Source organism: Rattus norvegicus, chromosome 3, assembly GCF_021556685.1.
Source record: "Rattus norvegicus strain SHRSP/BbbUtx chromosome 3, alternate assembly SHRSP_T2T, whole genome shotgun sequence".
In the NCBI taxonomy this organism is placed as follows: Eukaryota; Metazoa; Chordata; class Mammalia; order Rodentia; family Muridae; genus Rattus; species Rattus norvegicus.
In genome coordinates this window covers 36,010,257-36,029,929 of record NC_141536.1, presented here as the reverse complement: position 1 = coordinate 36,029,929, position 19,673 = coordinate 36,010,257, and the positions used below count along the sequence as shown (strand labels likewise).

General features: G+C 42.2%; 1 protein-coding gene across 51 annotated transcripts in view; it reads left to right on the top strand.

The window, feature by feature from the left end:
• The first annotated feature begins 4,898 nt into the window (after positions 1–4,898).
• Positions 4,899–19,673, top strand: part of Neb (nebulin) — a 197,819-nt gene continuing 183,044 nt past the window's right edge. For all 51 annotated transcript variants that reach the window (NM_001419519.1, XM_087651606.1, XM_087651601.1 and 48 more), the window contains 9 exon segments: positions 4,899–4,977; positions 5,538–5,619; positions 6,126–6,190; positions 9,798–9,839; positions 11,432–11,632; positions 13,295–13,402; positions 13,844–13,948; positions 14,873–14,977; positions 15,601–15,705. In NM_001419519.1, the coding sequence (NP_001406448.1) occupies positions 6,155–6,190; positions 9,798–9,839; positions 11,432–11,632; positions 13,295–13,402; positions 13,844–13,948; positions 14,873–14,977; positions 15,601–15,705 (702 nt within the window). In that variant the 5' untranslated portion in view covers positions 4,899–4,977; positions 5,538–5,619; positions 6,126–6,154.

Below are 19,673 nucleotides of genomic sequence, written 5' to 3'. Positions count from 1 at the left end.
AGCGCTCTCTCTCTCTCTCTCTCTCTCTCTCTCTCTCTCTCTCTCTCTCTCTCTGTGTGTGTGTGTGTGTGTGTGTGTGGTGTGCAGGGAGTCCTTTGAGGTCTGGAGGTTTATAAAAGTCACCCAAAGACTCATCTTTCCATGTGGGGGCTGACCAGATGATGTGAGTGACCGATAGATCAGGGAAAAGAAATATAGGCATTTTGTTAAACGTGTAGGGGAGTATAACGAGACAGTCAGTGCTGTGAAGGGGCTCGGAGGTAGATGTTGATTTAATTAACCAGCTGTATTCATTGCTTTTCTATTGCTGTGATAAAATATTATAACGAAAAGCAAGCTATGGGAGAAAGGGCTTATTCTGCCTTTCATTTGTTGAGGGGCTATGATACAACGTAGTCAAGGCAGGGAAGGCATGGAGAAGGAGTATGAGCCCATCCTGACAGGGTGGGAAGCAAATGACCACACTTCGTCTGCACATTGGAAGCAAGGAAGGACACACAGACAGACAGACAGACAGACAGACAGACAGACAGACAGAACAGGAAGCCATCAATTTACAGGCTAGCAGTAAAACCTCAGATTATACCCCCTACCCTTGTGATACACTTCATCCAGGAAGGCACCACCTCTAAAACCATCCCACACAGTACCACCATCTGCGTGCCAGCCATACAAAACTGTTTGATTACTAACCTATGTACATATAATCTACTCAAAAAATGCATAAAGCTGAAGAAATTGCAATCAGAAAACTTCTATAGCAACCTCCCGTCAACACCCCATCTTCTCACAGGCACTGTTAAGGGAACAGTGCCTCAAGCTCACCTTCAGGGCTTCACCCAACCCTCCTACATTTTGTGGTCAACCCCCATCAGTTCTTAAATTCTCAGACTGGCTGGTTTCAGAAGTCTTGGGATATTTTGGTATTTCAGCTAAATGCAGGGTAGAGAAGTGAAAATTCGAACAGAAAGTTAAAAGTAGTTAGAACAACTTAAAAAATAATAGTAAACGTTCATTGATCACTCTATATTGCAAGGCATGTGACAAGTATCTGTCACTAAGCCAGGGTTTTACTCTTGTTCTGCATAAGAGGCCAGGAAAACAGGCCATTCTGAGAGGGCACAGTTCAGGTAAGCCTCTTCAGAGCTCACTAAAAGCATGGCAGGGCAGTGTACGCTGCTCCCTGGTATGTGTGTTCCTGGGTGACCATGATGGGACCATGACTAACTGTGACTCCCAATCCTTATGTGCTTTGCAAACTATTGATACAACAGAGAGCAGACAGATTTAGCTGGGAATTTAGGACTTTCATTTAGGAAGGATTGGACCCAAGAAGGGCAAACCCTTAGGTTTGAACCTAAGAATCAAGGTTTGAACCTAAAGGGTTTAAAAAAGAACCCTTAGGGGAAAATATTTTCATATGGGCTTACTCCCTGCCTTCTGATTTGTTTCAGCCTGATCCTGAATGTACTGTGTGTACACAGAGTTCAGAAGTTCCATTCCTCTGCAGTCTCCGTTGACTGCCATGGAGTTTTCAAGGTCCCGTGTCTGGAAAAACAGAAGACCATAAGCTGGGTGGGGTGTAGACAACAGAAATGGACTGCTCAGGTAGCACTGGAGCAGGAAGTCTGGGGCCAGGCTGGTGCAGGATCAGGTTCTTAGGAGGCTGCTGTTGCTGGCGGCACATTGCCAGCTTCTGGTATGGTGACATAGTGGTGGAAAGAGGACAAGACAGCAATTCCTTGCCCAAGGGCCGCACTCTCAGGTGAGGCCACCCAAAGCCTCACTTTCCAATAGGATCATATTAGAAGATAAGATTTCAACATGTTCATTTTCTGAGATGCATACACATTCACCCTTCAGCAGAAAACTGACTGTTTCCTCCAAATAGACTGTGTGCTTTACAAGACTGATAACCGTAAGGTAGCTAAGATGCACGCACAATGGATGAGCTTGTCTAGTTTGGATGACTATTTGGCAAAAGCTATCAATTTTCAAAATGTGCCTATAACCTGGGACTTGGTGATTTTGTTTCTAGAAATTTATCCCACAGATACATTCCATGCAGCTAAATGAACTTATGGTGCAGGGGTGCCTACTGTGTGTTGTGTTTTCTTTAAGGCTGTGCTGTTTTATTTTGTTATAGCAAAAAAATCAAGACCCAAAACTAAAACAAGCCATGGTGCAGCCCTGTGGTCCCTGCCCTGTGGAGGTTGGGACTAAAGGCCTTGAGTCTGAGACCAGGCTGGGACTAAAGGCCTTGAGTCTGAGGCCAGCCTGAGCTACATAGTAAGAAGTTGGGTCAAAACGAAACAGACAAGCAGAAGTAAAACAACACAAATGTTCACAAGTGAAGCAATGATTAAACAAACCATATCTATCCATTCAATAGAATTACCTGTGCCAGTGAGGTAGGACATGTCTGTGTGATTTTTATAAAAGGCTATTACAGTTCTTATGTGTAAATTTGTACTACCTCCACTAGAAATATCTGAAATTTAACACTGACTACCTTTGAGAAAGTCTGTGTTTAATTTTTTGTAATTTTGTACTTTAAAAAGAATAACGTTTCTAATGTTTGTTTTGCTTTTTAGACAGAGGAACCCAGATTGTCCTGAAACTCATGGGCAGTCTTCTGCTTCTGCTACTTGAATGTTGTTTACAGTATGTCTCACCATGCTCTTGTTTTTTTATTTAACTTGTTCTTTCTATAGTATATATTGAATAAGCAAGCTATGTTTCCAGTTTCCAGTCACCAAGAGGATGATCTCACATTATACAAATATCCCTTGTTCGTAAGGTTCACATGACTGTATGAGATGATCTGGTATATTTAGTTAAAATGATAAAGAGAGGATAAATATTATTTACTGTCATACAAATCGTGCAGCAAGGAGCACAGAGGGGTAAATATCTTCAAAGTATAAGACGGCTTTGTAATATTTCACTCAAAAAACTGTTTCCGTAAGATTGGTGTCAATGAGAAGACCCCCAGGGTTTAGGCCTTGGTTCAGAAGCAAGCCAGAGAAAGATGAATTATTACTTCTATATGAGTTTATAGTTTCTGTGCTTTGTATGACGACAGACAGACTATAGCCTTAAACAGCACACTAGATCAAAGACAGTAAGAATGAGGGTCTCAGGCAAGCTTTAAGGATATTGTTGGATGGTTTTGTCATTGCTGTTGTTATTTTGGTCTGTTTCTGATTTTTGATTTTGTTGTTTGTTTTTGAGACAGGGTCTCATGCAGTCTAGGCCAGACTTGATCTCCTTTCCAAGTGTTAGGACGGAAGGCTTGACCTACCATACCCAGTTGTTACATGGTTCTGGGCAAAGTAAGTGTCTTACACTGTGAGTTTTCCAGTAGACCATCATTTTCTCCTCCTGTAGTCATCTCCTGATTTCCAGCTGATCTGTATTTGCCATTCATAAATAGAGCCTTCAGGGCCAGCATTCATGATTTGCTTCTAGGAGGAGGGAGTCAATTAAATATATCAGCAACTCAGTTACCATGGAGAGGTGAGGCCTTGTATCCCTAGCAGCTGGGTATTTGGGGGGAAGAAGTTGGACCGAGCAGGCCACACCCTTGCCTCAGAACCAGGAAGTCAATGCGTCCATATGCTCTGATTACACCTGTGGCTATGTCACCCAATGTTACAACCAAATATTGTCACCTATAATTACATCGCATTAAAAAATTTGCTTCTCTTTGAAGCACTACTTGGCATCTCCTTCCTTGGAGGTCTCACTGTTTAAACATAACAGATTTGATAGCTTGTTGGTAAGGTGAGGTCCAGCTTGTCTCCACTAGGTCATCTTCATGTGAATCCGGTGGTTATACGGTTTTGTTCTAGGGATATTTCATTTTTTTAATAACGGTTTTAGCTGACATTCATGGAGAGAATGAATCCTTAGAAGTGTGCCACTAGTGAAAGGAAATCCTGTCTAGAGTATGTTTCTTTACAAAGCTGTGTCACACCATCCTTTGGGCCCTCTGCTGGAAAAGTAGAATCAAGTCTCAAATAATGCCTTTTAAATTGTATCCTCTAGTATTATAGATGTAGGACAGTACTGTATCATACCTCTGTGGATGTAAAATAGCTTGTACCTGCTTTATGATACGTAGTAGTGACCGTGCTTTATCAGAGCTGTTTTTAATGATGTTGCTCAGAATGTTTTCTTTCCAGATGATGATTGAGAAGCTAATTTAAAAAAAAATGGTGCCAGGTACCACAAGAGTAACAGAACTGTGCTGTTTTCTCGGGTTTTGTTTTTTTACTTTTTTTTTTTTTAATGGAGTGTGCTGGATGTCTCTACAGTTTTGTTCAGATGACTGCAGAACCTGGAAAAGCTGTTGCTGCTGTTGATGCATAACACACTGCTATTATTGGTCTTTTTATATAAATATAAATATATATATACAGATAAAAAAAAATTTGCTTCTGACAGCTGGATGATTTCTGGATGGTGTTCCTCAGTTTCTCACACAACCGCATCGGTCTCGCACAGGCCTGTCCCTCTGAAGTTAGCATTCCTAAGGAATCCTGTGGACCTCTGTGAAGATCAGAAGGGGTCAGGCCAGCAACTGAAGAACCCAAGTTTCCAAATCCTGCTTAGTTCCTTCAAATCATTCTGCACAAGTTGGGTACTAAGCGAGATTGGAGAAAATGATCAATTAAGCCTGAACTTGACTATCAAGGGTTGGCAGTTAGGTAAAATTTCATCGCATTTGAATAGTTCTAAGCTAGCAATTTGTTACCCTTTATCCTTTAGTGGAATTGATGAACAGGTGGTTTGCAGAAGATCACCCAGTATATTTAGCTTCTGAAATTTGAGCAACTCAAGATCTGATTGGCTGTTTCTGCCACATGATAAGTTGGGAGCGCCCGTACTCCGGTGGCTTTTGCCTGGGCGTCTCAGGAGGGGAGAGCGGGGAGAGGATTTGCTGCTGGCCAGGGTTATTCACATAGCTCGAAGGTAAGGACCTTTATGTCTTCTTCTGGAGTGGTCTCCTGAGAAAATGTTCCATGACTCCCCTTGAATTATTTTCCAAAGTTTTGAGTATCTAACTGGGGAAACAGTGGAGAGAAGTGGCTAGGAAGGCCTTAGTAGTCATCTCTGACACAGCGTGTAGGAGTTCCTGCCTTCTCCAGCTATTGCTTGACCTCGTTGGCTGCCTAACCCCAATTTTCTTCTTCATTTTTGTCTTAACTATATTCCTATGAAGAAAGCTCTATGGTCAGTGTTCCTATATTTATCCCACCGTACAGAGCTTCCTCTGCTCTCAGAAGGACCAGCAGTTTCGCTAGCTTAACAAAACCAGCCACTCAGGGTATTGGTTTACAGTCAAGCATCTCTGGGAGAGGTACAGCTGCTCTCAGACATCACATAACTTGTATGGGGTGGTCATTCTCTGGCGTCAGGCCGAAGGGCCTTCAGCCTTTCCCCAGTTCCTGAATTAGAAATCTAGGCCAAAGACTGACAAGCTTATGCACACTTCAAGCAATGCTTCAATTTTTTTCTTTCTTATTTTTCAGACTTGAACAAGAGCTACAGAAAGGAAAAAAAATCCGTGGAAGCCAATGGTTTTCCAGAAGAAAATAACCCCGTTGCCTTGAGGTTTCTACTTACTTACTTCAAAATTTATGGAGAGATTTATTCTACATGGTCTAATATTAGATATACTTCATATAGCATTCTAGACCAAGGCAGAAAACTAAGTTAGTCTGCCTAGTATTGGGGGTTTATGAGGCAAAATTCCAAGCACTGAAAGCCACATTCAATTTTCTTCTGCTAAACATTTTGCTTGAAAATATTTTCTGTCTAAATGTTTGGTCATTTAAATTCCATCTCTTGAGTCTAAACTGCCTTATCCTTTTTTTAAAATTTGAATTGAGTAAATCCTGGATGGGTAACAGTGCTCAGGGTATTCTGAAGGTATTAGGAGAGAAAACTGAAGCTTTGATTTAGCCCATTACATTATTATTACTACTATTATATTGATAATATATTAATTAATAATGTATTAGTAATATATTATTAGTGTAGAGTGGGTTGGTTTTGCATTTCTTTATGGTGTTGTGAGAAAATGCTAATATACTTTCATTTCTATGGCATGTGGAAAGTTTGTAGGTACCACTACTGCTCTGGAAAAATGGCGGATGAGGAAGAGTATGAGGAGGTGATAGAGGTAAGAAGAAAGCCCCTCTGGCAGCCAAGCACTCTGTGTAGCGACAGCTGGAGCCAGGGGGTGAATCAGCCATTCGAGAAAACACATCATCTATTATAATGTCCCAAAGACTCACCACTGAAGTACAAAGACGATCAGTTTCACCATAACTATGAGACCTAGAAGTGAAAGGGAATATCTACTTCCCAGCTTTACTTTTTCTTAAATGCTCAAACACCCCCCCCCAAATCTATCTGGGCACAGATAGGTCTTACTTTATCATTTAAAAGAATTGCTTTCCCACCGCCAGTGATCAAAGGGCCCTAGTCATGCTTCCCAGCATCTGTATCAAGAGAGAAGGAATCTGTTTCAACTAGCTAAATTGTATGGGGGAGGTGTTACACACAGGAGGAGCCATCTACGAGCTGCTTGTGTGTGGTGTGTGTGTGTGTGTGTGTGTGTGTGTGTGTGTGTGTGTGTGTCCATACGATTTCACAGATACACATGGGAACCCATGAAGGTCACAGAGACAGCTGGAGTCACTTCCGCACCAACTCTGTCATACTTAAGTAAACAAGACTAGCTTTTGAATCTTGACTGGGAACTAACTACAGCAGCTCTCTTGAAAGTGTACCCCCAAATCATTGGTGGCCACCTGTGAGGTTTGCAGAATTAATGTGTATGTCATGTTAGTATATCACATGGTTGTAACTCATTGTTCCTTCTCCTTAGCAGCTCTTACCTTTAACTTTATCTTCTAAAACAGAAACCCAAAAGCTGGTGGTTAATCCATGTGAATACATTGCTATGAAACTGAAAGTGCCTAGAAAGTTCCAATTAACAACGATCTAAACAGATGAAAATCTGTAATTTTTTTAAATGATTGAAATTAACTAGGAGAGCTGTCCCAAACAAAACTCTGATAAAGGTGCAAAATTTATATTTGCTAATTCATCTTTATTTAGGCAAAGAAAAAATTTCGATTTTTAATAAATAAAATTACTTATTGCTGAAGAGTATAAAGACCACATTGTGTCTGACAGAGGCAGTATATATCTCTCTGACTCCAGTCGATGGTGTCATGTCAGCTTTTCATGCATTGTACCATTGCTAATGAATGTATTAATGTAAGTTCTGAGATGTCAGAACTATTGAATAAACACACTGTAACTTAGTAAGTTAGGTTATAATTATGATTAATTTCTTTCCTGTTATGATAATCAAAGGAACACTTTCAAGCCTCCAGTCAGACTACCCCTTAGCTTTTGAAGTGTTCGTGTAATCCTGGATGTTTTGTTAGCCTTGACTGAGCCAACTAGTCACGGCAGTGGAAGGGGCTATTTTAGGCATTCCATCCCCGCCATCTTGTTCCCATTACTGCTTGTGTCTGACTAGCACATACTAACTAATAGATTGCCTGTCGGGGAGTGTCGAACTCCAGTCTCTTTGGTCTCAGAAAAGATCACAAGAATGGGGTAGCGGCAGATTCAAGGGAATTGGTTCAAAAACAGCAACCAGTCTCAAATTCATAGCTCTTGGGGATCTTGGATACCTGCAATAAAATTTTGCTGGCACTGTCTGTATGGACTAAAAGGAGAAAGGATCAATAATGTATGGTCTAATTAGCAGAATAACTCTAAAAACATGAACTGTGGCATTCAAGTCAATGCCAAGCACTTGGGCGAGGTGACTTTTTTTTTAATGATCTTACTTCCAAGACTCATTTCCCCATTGTGAGACCCCAGAAAAGGTGAAACCACGTTGCTCACAAAAGCTGCTTTTACTGGGATATTAAGAAAATCTAAAATCAATGGGAATCATTCATTGTAATTTATGATTTCTTTGCAGGCTACTCAGGCTGACGAGGAGAATAGCTCTGTTTGCCCTCAGTGCTAAATAGTATTTCTTTTTTTTTTTCTTTTTTTCGGAGCTGGGGACCGAACCCAGGGCCTTGCGCTTGCTAGGCAAGCGCTCTACCACTGAGCTAAATCCCCAACCCCTAAACAGTATTTCTTAAAGTGTCTAAATGGTCTTTGTCCTGTGCTGAAGTCTCAGGGCTAAAGAGCTCTCCTCTGTCCTGAGAGCTCATGACACCTATTACTATATATAAAGATGTATACATACAAAAATTAAATTCTCAATGGAAAATAAGTACAAGCAAAAGGAACATTAAGTAAGCTTTATATAGTTATAACCACAGTGAGTATTGTAGCTGGCCCAGGGCAAGGAGAGCTTACTGAACCAAGGGCAGGAGGAAGTAGGGCACTGAGGAGAATTTTGCTTCAGTGTACCTCTGCCCCCCAATTCTTCCATGTCAGAAATAAAATAAAAATTCGACATGCTTTAAAAAACTATTTTTTTGGCCAAGAAAACGGGCTAAGTGCTTCCTTTTCATCCCTCTGTTGAGTGTGTTGACTCACAAGAGCCGTGCCTTCCGTTTGCCCAGCGGCGCTGGATGAGGCTGGGGCAGGAGTCTACTCTCCTTAGACACCAGAGACAAAATGTCAGCCAGTTCCCCTCTGTACCTATTTATTACCCGTGATGTCAGAGGACAAAACTAGAGTGGATTTGAGTTCCAGGCTGCAGGCCCAGGGGCAAACTGCAGCCTCACTTCCCTAAATGCCCTGAGGTGCCTTTTCCTTCTCTTTCTTCCTGTGACCTACACCAACTAAGCCTCAGTGACCTCCCCTTCTCCCACAGATGTTCTACCCAGGTTAAGCTAGTGAGATCACCTAGTGCTCAGCAGAGGGAGGTAGACGAGTGCCGAGTGGGATGTGGGCAGCCTTCCCTCCAGAAGAAAGCCTTAGCGATCGGGGGGGGGGGGGGGGAGGGTGGGAATAACAGGATATTAGTAAACATTTGCTCACAGTGGGTCTGTGTTTTGTTTTATAATCAGTAGCTGTGAGTCCTGCCGTAGCTTCCCTTTGCACAGACAGCACCCTGAGTCCTGTCCCAAGCAGATTCTCTGAGATACCGTGCTGGTTAATTTCTGTCCACAAAATAGTTTTTGTCCACCTGGGAAGAGACAAACCTCAACTGAGGAATCTCGACTATATTATTGGTCAGTACGCAAGTCTGGGGACAGACCACTGGGGACAGAGCCATTCCTGGGCAGGTGGTCCTGACTTGTAAAGGAAAGCAGTCTGGGGCCTCAGGGAGAACAAACCAGTAAGCAGCGTTGCTCCATGGTCCCTGCCTCTGCTCCCGCCTGAGTTCCTGCCCTGACTTCTCTGGATCGAGGACTGTCAGAGGAAGTGTAAGCCAAACAAATCCTTTCTGTCCTAAGTTGCTTTTAGTTATGGTGTTTTCTCACGGCAACAGGAAGCAAACTGGGACAGAAATTCTAAGGGGCGAATGTTTCTTGCCCTGGGAAAATAGTTTCCAGTGGCTAAGAGGCCTCTCAGATCTCTCATCTTGCTGGACAGTTTTCAACTTTTTGTTAGATTGGACGTTTCCCAAGTGGAAATGGGTCCCAGAATATGAACTGGCCACCATCTCCTTCCTCCCTGCAGATATTCCACATCCACTCAGCCAAGGGAAGCAACCTCATGGGTTCAGTGGAGGGAGGGGAGGGCTGAGTGCTGGATACTCTACTTGTCTTATAGACACTCCTGTGTTCTCTTTACAGTACTACACCGAGGAGACGGTGTACGAGGAGGTGCCAGGAGAGGTAAGACAGCCCACACTTGCATGAACTGGTTCTCATTAGAGAAGAGCCTCTTTCCGCCCAAAGACTTCTAGAGCCAGAAAGATGAGGAAAGGGAGTCTTTTTAGGGAGTGCACTCTCCTGCCCGTGCTCAGAAGTTGGTATTAAAAGACCATACTCCACATTTGATGGGCTAAGTGACATGTTTTTATATCTGCTTATCCCAGATGGCAAGGAAGGGTTCCCTGCTGCTCGTGTAGCATGGATTTTTGTGTGTGGATAGATTTGAAAGAAAGCCATGTCAGTGGCTGCCTTCTGTCCCAGACTGCCATTTGAGGGATGGCTAGGACATGTGACTGGCACAGTTTATAGCAGTTTCATTACATAAAGTTGTAACGTGTAGGGTAAAGTCTCTGCCGCCAGGCGTGGTGCTCCTGAGAATTCCAAGAAAAGGCTCTCAACAATTCCAAGTTGGAAATCCCCCAGCCTCATACTTTGCTTTCTTCGTGGAGTTGTTTCTCGTTGAGCATGACACTTACTAATCAAAGCAGCAGGCTGTGAGGCTTGCCTAAAGAGCCCGTGACTGAATCAAAAGTAGCCTTGGTGGTTTGATTGGTTTCTCACACTAAGTCATGCTTTAGTAATAATAGGCAGAGGGGAGCCAATTAACAGTGGGGCTTGTCAGATTTACAGTCGCCTCAGCAGATTTTTCTTCCTGGTGCTGATGCTAGAATTTGGCTTTGGACCGGACCGAATTTGCCTTGAAGGACATGATCTTACACAGTTCATTGAAGCCTCTGCTGTTTACCCTCTTCCCCTGCATACCTTACTTCTAGCCTTGAACTGCATTTAAACCTTGAATCTTAGCTTTTCCACCACAGCCTGCTGTAAGAAACAATGGTTTCCCAGCTACTGCATAGCTAAGCCCATTGACAGGATACTTGCCCATTATGTCGCCACCATTGTTGTGGACCCCAGTGTAAATGGTGATGTAATTCAGATTAATGAGCTAAGTCGAGAGAGACTGATACAATACTGATGTGATTCGTTTTTTAAAGTTTTTGTTTTTCCCTATGATAAACAGTACGGCTAAATGCCTATAGGAATTGCAACTGGTCCTTCTTACTCACTTAAAAGTTAATATCAAGAATTTAAGCTTTATTTTTTAACAGCCTTTCATTTCTAGGTCTCCTTTGCTTTTGCTTGATCTAAACCACTTGAAAAGATTCTTCTTGTTCTGTTTTATTTTGATGGTGTTGGAGGTGGAGCAAAGGATCTTGTACAGCTAAGCAAGGGCTCTACCATTGAGCTTCAGCCTCAGTCCTCACTTAAGAAGACATGATTAAGACTATTTCTGATTTTTTATAGTCCCTTAATGTATTTGGTGATATCTCTGAAAATACAGGTCACAGATGATGTCACAGTCAATATCCAGTCTGATGAGAGTTACGTGTCCTCATATAGATGTGTGAATATAATATGCATCTTCCTGCCTTGGCTGGTTTTGTGCATGGAAAAGGAACACGAGGGATGTCCGAGTGACTGAAACTAGAACATTCTACACCAAGGTCGCCGTGTTAGTTTTTAACCTCATACCCACATGTTTCATTTTTCAGACAATTACAGAAATCTATGAAACCACAACTACAAGGACATCTGACTATGACCAATCAGAAACTTCCACACCAGCGCTGGCACAGCCACAACCAGCAAAACCGGTGGAGCGGAAGAAGGTCATTCGAAAGAAGGTGGACACGTCCAAGTTCATGACCCCCTACATAGAGCACAGTCAGAAAATGCAGGGTCTTTTCAGCCCAGTAAGTCTTAAAGCGCTACCTCCTATGCCAGTTGTATGATTGAGACGTTTTGTAGAAATGTGTCTTTGATGTGTGACTCTGGATTTTTGAGTGGCCCATCCATGCCCTTGCAACATCAGGACGAACCCCTATTGTTACCACGAGAAAACACAGGAATGCAATTATAAAACATGTGTTGCATAGCTAATCCAGAGCAATGACAACACAAACATGAATACTTAGTTATTAGAAGTCTGTTCACAGAAGCTGAGTTGCACAGTTAAACTGAGTGCAAGAGCCTTGTAGATTAGCCAATGGCATGAATGATTACAAAACAGTGACAAGAAGAAGAATCCGTCCGTGATGCAGAAAACCAAGATCAGACTGAACTCATTTGGAAGTGAGGCACAGAGCACTTATGGGTAGCCCAGAACCATGAGTTTTCTGCACAGCTACACCAGTGGGTTCTTCTACAAGATTTAAAACTACTAGTGCTCAGGGCATTCTTGTTTAACTGGTCTGAGGATTATGGACTGGTACAAAAGGAGTCTTCAAAGCTGCCCTGTGTCCTGATTGAGGATGACCAAGGAGTCGATGCTCTCTGCTTTGTACAGTTCCGTGACCATCCTGTCACGTACAGTGCCTGCCAGAGGAGCCACACCTATTTCAGTAGATCTGATTTGTTGATGTCCATGGCAGGCTAAGGTCTCTCTAGCTTGAGCCTACGTGTTCTGGATGCTTGAAGAAATGAGCTGTAGTTCAGAGGGACATTGAATTATGTGGGATCGAAACCAATGCCTAAAGCTTCCATGTGTGCTTGGCCTCTAAAGATTCTATTGTGGTTGTATCAACTCCTGAGGATAATGAAGTAAATTTTCTAATTCGGATCCTTGAATGATCTAACATGAAAGATTCTAGACAAGACTTTCTTGCCTCCTTCTCATTGCAGTGTTCAATAAGGACAAAATTATCTCATTAATTTATTGCCATATAGTCTTATTAATTTGGGCATTAGGAACCTGGAGTTTCTGGTATTCTGAGTGGAGTGCTGGCAACCCCCCACAGATTGCCCATGGTTAGTATCCAAATCAGCAGTGTAATTTAAATTGTTGACTACTCAAGAATATTCTTTGAGGGCCTTGATCGTTATAAATGATGCATGTTATTACTAAAGCAAGGCTCCACTGAATAGCTAGCAGAAATAATAACTTTGCATATCGTTATAAAATAGCCCATAATTCAGGTTTCCCATTAATTCAGCTGGCACCGTAGCTTTGTAACCACTGCAGTTCAGCTGCAGCTTCTAAAGTGAGTATTTTTGCATTGTCTTAGCAATTAAATCTTTTCAGGCCTAACTTGTTTTCTAGACTAATTGATATTCAGGCTTTTGTATATGTATGCAACCAAAAAGAGAAAATCAAGAGAATTATTTTAGGGCGTATCCAAGACAATTGTCTATATAACAACTCTCCAGGATCCTCTCCTGTTTAGGGGGAACAATTACCGAATCTATTTTAGTTTTTGCGGAGAGAATGTGGGACAGGACGGAAGCTGTTGCGGCTGATAATTGTTATTCCTTAAAGGATTTAAAGAAAAAAAAATCAGATGAGGATGCGTGTGTTGCCTGAACTTTCTGCTGCTGCCTGGTCATGTTCCGGGCTTAATATCTAATATTCTTTTCAGAATAAATACAAAGAGAACTACGAGAAAGCAAAGGGACAGCCATACGCCATCACAAGTGATACTCCAGAACTTCGCAGAATCAAGAAAGTCCAGGATCAACTCAGTGAGGTGGGCTTCAATCCTCATTCCTCGATTAAAGGAGGGAGCACTGTGTAAATATGCCTGGCTCTGGGATCCTGGGGCTCTAAGTGTAGGGGGAACAAGGAGACGGATCACTCTGAGCTAGTCCAGACATCTACATACGGCATCATGTTTGCTGCGAGTGAATCCAGAGAGACTTTGGAAACCTTGGCTTGGCAATCAAAGACGAGACTGTCTTCCAATTACGTCTTGAGTGGCAGCGGTCTTCCACATGGAGAACAGAGAGAAGCCTCAGGCTGGAAGTTCAGCCAGCAGAGCAGACCAATAGTAGTTGCAGGTTCTCTGTGGCTCTTCCTAGCTCAGATTCAGGATCTAGGCTTTGGGTTGCAGACATAGTTTCTGACTCGTAAGAGCCTTAGATATGCGTCCGTGCCCGTCATGAACTTCAGGCGCGTGTCGTTTCTGCAGGTTAAGTATCGAATGGATGGAGACGTTGCTAAAACTATCTGTCATGTGGACGAAAAAGCCAAAGATATTGAACATGCTAAGAAAGTGTCGCAGCAAGTCAGCAAGGTAAGGTCACGTGGATGGGTAGCCCTGGGATACTCAACAGCGTGCACAGCATCCATCTCGGTGTGGGTTAAGAGCCACAGTCCTCCTCACAGAGAGTGTGAACTGGATGTTTACACGCAACAGCAGGCTCCACAGAGGACTGAAGTGGCCTGTAGATTGCTGGGGGTGGGGGTGGGGGGGTGGATTGAAGATCTCTTGACTTACCTGAAGAGGCATTTGCTACTCTAATGGGGGTGGGGGTAAGGTGCTGCAAAAAATAAAATACAGTCCTGATATCTATCTATCTATCTATCTATCTATCTATCTATCTATCTATCTATCTATCTATTCTTTCATTCATTCATTGCAAGATGAAAGCCAAGGTTTTATTGTTTAAACTTTGAAATAGATTTGTAAGTTACCAGATGTTGGCATTGAAATTTTCTTTTTTTTCTTTATTCTTTTTGAGTATGTTTTCATTCATTCATTAATTTAAAAAAATTATTCTCTCATACATTACATCCATTACATCCTGACTACAGTTTCCCCTCCCTCACTCCTCCCAGCCCCCACCCCAGATCTACTCCTCCATTTTCCTTCAAAAAAGAAGCAGGCTATCTTATTTATTTTTAAAGGGGTTTAGAAAGCAAACTTTTTATGAGAAATTTCCAAATTCAAATGTGGGTAGCTAGTTATAAGAGCTTTAGAATATCATGTACGTCAAAAGAAAACTGAGTTAATTAGCTGATCGCAGTCTTTGAAAGGAATTGAAAATCGGAATCATTAGGTGGTGGGTGGTGTTTAGTAAAAGCTTACTAATGCTGAGAGGGAATACGAGGATGTTGCCATGGTCAACACTTTCCTGCTAACCCATCAGCTACTTTTGTGTGAGGCCAACGTCACTGTTCTGTCTGTCAAGCCCTAGTCCACCTGTTTTCTCTCTAGGTTTTATACAAGCAGAACTGGGAAGACACCAAGGATAAGTACCTGCTTCCCCCTGATGCCCCTGAACTTGTCCAAGCCATCAAGAACACAGCCATGTTCAGTAAGGTGAGGAAGGCTAGCTCTTTCTAACGTCCCATCGCACACTTGGAGCCATAGCTGCTGAACTTTCAACGACTTGCAACGCAGTTTCTCAGTGTTTTTGCAAGTAGCCTCAGGACTTGTGTGGGGCTGTGACTTGACAAGGAGGACCCTCAGATCCTCTCGAGGAGCATGCTTGAGCAGAGTGGCTGAAAGTCCCTGAAGAACCTGAAACTGTGGGTGGGGGCCCAACATGGAGGGAATTAAGACACACCGGGGAACCGATTAGGAAATTGACCAAGCAGTGTCTTTTTTTTTTAAATTGTCATTTGTTCTTTGGATATCCCTGGCTCTCACTCTAATTAGAAGTTTGTTTTATGATAGAAACTGGGGGAAAGACTTCCCTGTCCCTCAGGCAGGAGGCAGGCGAAGTCAGAGACAACGTCTAAAAATAAGATTTTTCAGAAGTAGGGCAAGCTACTAACTAAAATAAATAATGTGGACTGGATGGAAAGGGGAAGGTTGTCTGTGACTTTCCCTGACCTCGGCTGTCACCTTGCCCTAGGTGCCTCACGTCAGCGGTGGAGGTCAAATGATGTGTTTCGTGTATGGCTTGTTTTCTCAATGTTCCTTGCCTTTCTCTGATCTAGAAACTGTACACTGAAGACTGGGAAGCGGACAAAGGGTTGTTTTATCCCTATAATGACAGTCCGGAGCTGAGGAGGGTCGCCCAGGCCCAGAAAGCACTTAGTGATGTAAGTGGAGGACACTGGGTACCATCTGACTGTGGGGTGGGGAAAGCCTGGGCCATGTCTTTAGGTCCTTAAGAAAGATCCAACGTCATTATTACAGAGGACTACAACTAGAGTCAAAATTTATTATGTGTCCTTATCTCAGCCATAATCTATACTTTATATTAGACATAATTTCGCCAATCCCTTTTTCTTTGATGTGAGGAACCTGAGCTCACATCAGCAGTGGCAGAATCTAGACTTAAACCTCAAGGCAAACGTTCTTCCCACCAAACCATGTATCATTTTCCCCCCTTAGCTCAAAGTTGTTTTGTGGTGATGGAGGAGTGGCATTTTTAAAAAGAGCCGTTGGAATCACACCCCTCCCTTTGCGAGTTTACTTAGGGTACACAGTCACTTCGTAGTAATTATCTCTGCCCCACCATCCACCGTCCCCTGAATGAGATATTTCTCTCTTCTGCATGGGGACTCTTGAGACCTGCTTACAGAGTGTATCCCACTGAGAGAGTCCAGAAATGCCTTATGTAGGGACCATTTTCAGAGTTAGTAAAAAAACCAGCAGGCCACTTGTCAGGACTTTTATGTCTTAAGCTTTGAAAGTAGTATATTAGAGAAACTTCAAAAGGCCTTAAAATTTTCAGCACTGGAACCAACCACAGCAAAGAGTCCCATGCCCTTGTATTGAGGGGTTTGTTTTCTTCCTTCTTGGATTTACTGGAAACCTTCTAGATTTCCAAAAGATCCAGTCTTTGGCAGAGAGCTGCATTATGAAATGGCCTGTTCCCTGATGTTCAGTTGTCGTCTAGAAGAACTCAATGTAGAATTATCAAAGCAAGTTCAGTTCAGTTCAGACTTACATGAGATTTACTTCCAGTAGATGCCAGGGCCCTAGATGAATCAACATCACCATTTCACAATGTCTTTAACTTTGAGGTCCAATGTTTGCTGCCTTTCTTTGCTACCACCTGCAAATTCTAATGGATTTGTTTTAATCCAACTTTTGATTAAAATTCAACTCATATAAATTGGTATTTCCATAGGGCAGGTTAGGAAAGAAATCAGAAAGGGACTTTGATTTCACCTAACACACATCAATTTTAGAATGTATTACTTCCTGCTTGTCTTTTAAGATAAACATTTTGGTTTTGTATCTCACAAAGTCACAATTTCGTGATGAGGACACAGTCTGGCTGATGAATAACTTACAATGATATCTGTGTTTTTTTTATATATATCAAATGAATGAATGTATTGGATAGCAAAAAAAAGTGAAGGAACAAATAGTAAATAGCAGGTAGGCAGCAGAACATCAACTTTGGTGCTTACAACATCCAGCACGAATGACTGGAGAAACTTTCTGGAACATTTATGCCTGACTGAGACTTATAGGGAGAGTGTTATATGGATGAGCTTCTGGCTTTCTGTCCCCACTGCAGGCACTTCCTATCATGGCATAAACAATAGCAAAAGTGGTTGGAAATGGATGACCTTCTGCCTATAGAAGGAACCCATTGGATGTTCTGTTTTCTTGTCGTGGTGTCAGGGGCCAGCCTGTCCCTGGACAAGGAATCTCAGAGGACATGAGATAAATGCTCTTAAGCCCACTACAAGCCTTGTTCATAGTACAGGTCCTGATCACATCCTAAATAACTATTTATTGAAATTTTATTACATATGAATTTAGAGTAGGATGTGAAAATTCATCCTTTTCCTTTAAAATATCACACTGGCAAGATAAAAGTAGTGTATGTCAAAGAAAAGTAGAAAGACCAGAAATATCTGATTATGGCTTTGAGAAAGGACACACATGAGAAATGATAGAAATATGGGTGATGATGAAGAAATACATTTCAGGTGCAGCAACCTCCTGACCAAAGAGAAAGGGTGACATGAGTCTGGGGTGTTAGAAAACAATGTGAGTGGGTGCCTCATCTGTAGGGTTCCTATTACATTGCTAGAGCAGGACCTTAGGGATCAGACTGATGCACAGATTTGGACAACAAATAGTCCTGAGGTGCAAATGAGGACCACAGAACAAGGTAGAATCCGAAGAGACCCTTGGCAGTCAGAGCAAGGGAAAACTCGAACTTGGGAGTATTCACGGAACTCTAATTTGGCACCATAGAAGGAGCAAAGTGAAAGGAATCCTAAGATAATACATATTACGTGTTAATGACGGTGGATATTGGAGACAGAGAACAGAGCCATAGGAAAGTTTATTATCACATAACGCATGTGTTTAAACATACGTATTGTGGAGAAAGAACCAGGTATGAAATGACAGGGAAGTGTTTGGATCGAGGCTTTTTATAGTTAAAGTAGATGCTGAGGCTGTGAACATCTCATAGACATGAGATCCGGATAAAAACTTAATGTTTAAACCTTGTCAGAATAAATGTGATAGCTGAAGACAAGAAATGTATGAGGGCAACAATCGAGGACAGAGTCCTGGAGGACACTCAACTGCAGGACACCTAGAAAGGAGCCAGCACAAGAGGGAATAGGGAGGCCGAAGGGGAGTCTGGAAATGCTATATCATGAAGAGAGCACAGGGAGCTCATGAAGGGACCAAGAAGACACTCTCTGCATGCCTCCCTTTTCCCATAAAACAATGACTAAGAAATGGCCCCATACCACTTAGAGGTATGCTTCTGAGATATCACAAAAATGAACACAAGAACTTACAATAATGAACTAAAAATCTCCACTCTAGTCAGAGTGGGAGTTGGGAGTCTAGTGCAGTTGGGAGACAGCTTTTATTTTTACTGCTGACCAAGTATGCACCAAGTATCACATTACTAGTATGGCTATTAATACCATCGTTAGCAACATGAGCTGTTACAGTCACTAGCTCAGAGACCAGGGCGAGCCGTTGTCTACAGAACAGATTCCTGTGTGTGCACGTAGCCTTCAAGCCAGGGGCCTTATATTAGTCACTCTTGTTCTCTCTCTACCTTATTACTGCATCGCCTTAAATACTATTTTCCATGCTTTCCTGTTACCTAAATAGAGACAAAACAGTTTGCTAAGATTAAGAATGTCTTTAAACTGATCTGGAGCCCAGAATTCTAAGCAGACAGAACTCTGAGCATTGTTTGTGAAAAAAAAATGGAGACTGGGTGATCTGATTTCTCGGGAACTTTTTGACAGGTTGTCACACTTGATAAACATTTCTCCTGTTTGAATGCTACTTTCTCCCTAAGGACTTAGCAGTCATGGAAAAGTCCACTCTCCTTTTACCTAAAATAAAGTTTTCATGTACTTTAAGTTAAGCAGGGGAATGTATACATATTATCCATTTTTTTAATAAAAAGTCTTTATATCCCAGTTAATTTGATGGTAGTCATGAGAGCTGATGTTATAAGTACTAAGTTGATATTATTAAGAGACATTTAGACCTGGTTAAGTATAAGATGATTGTGGTCTTGGAATGAGCCAGTTTATTTTCTAAGATAAATAAGAATGCTGTCATGTTGAGGGAAAGGAACTGTGTGATAGAAGAGTTGGGAAGATGACATTCAAGTCTGGACTTCTGCTGGAGTCGGTCACTGACCACGCCCACAAGTTAGAAGATTCAGGAAGGCAGGGAGGAAAGGAGAAAAGAGATGAAGGGAGTCTGTGATTCATGTATACCAGACCCCTTTTTTTTTTAAAAAAGACAATAGAAGCTTTTATAGGCTGAAAAGAAGGAGGTAATAAGGAGGGAGAGAGAGAAGCTGTGAGATGTATCGGGGACAGCTGATGGAGCTCTGTACAATAGTCAAGCGAGGAGATGGCCGAAAGCTCTGGAGGCCCAGGAGGACTGCTTCTTAGAGCCAGAGCAGAAGGTTAGAGATAAACTGTGAGTGTAGAACCCCTCCTTTCTCTACAAGAGAGACCATTGGAGTAGCATTGAGTTGACTGAGGACTTACGGAAGTTCTGGAGTTGAGTCCTGCTTCTGGGAGTCTGGACACATCATGGGGTGTTCAAG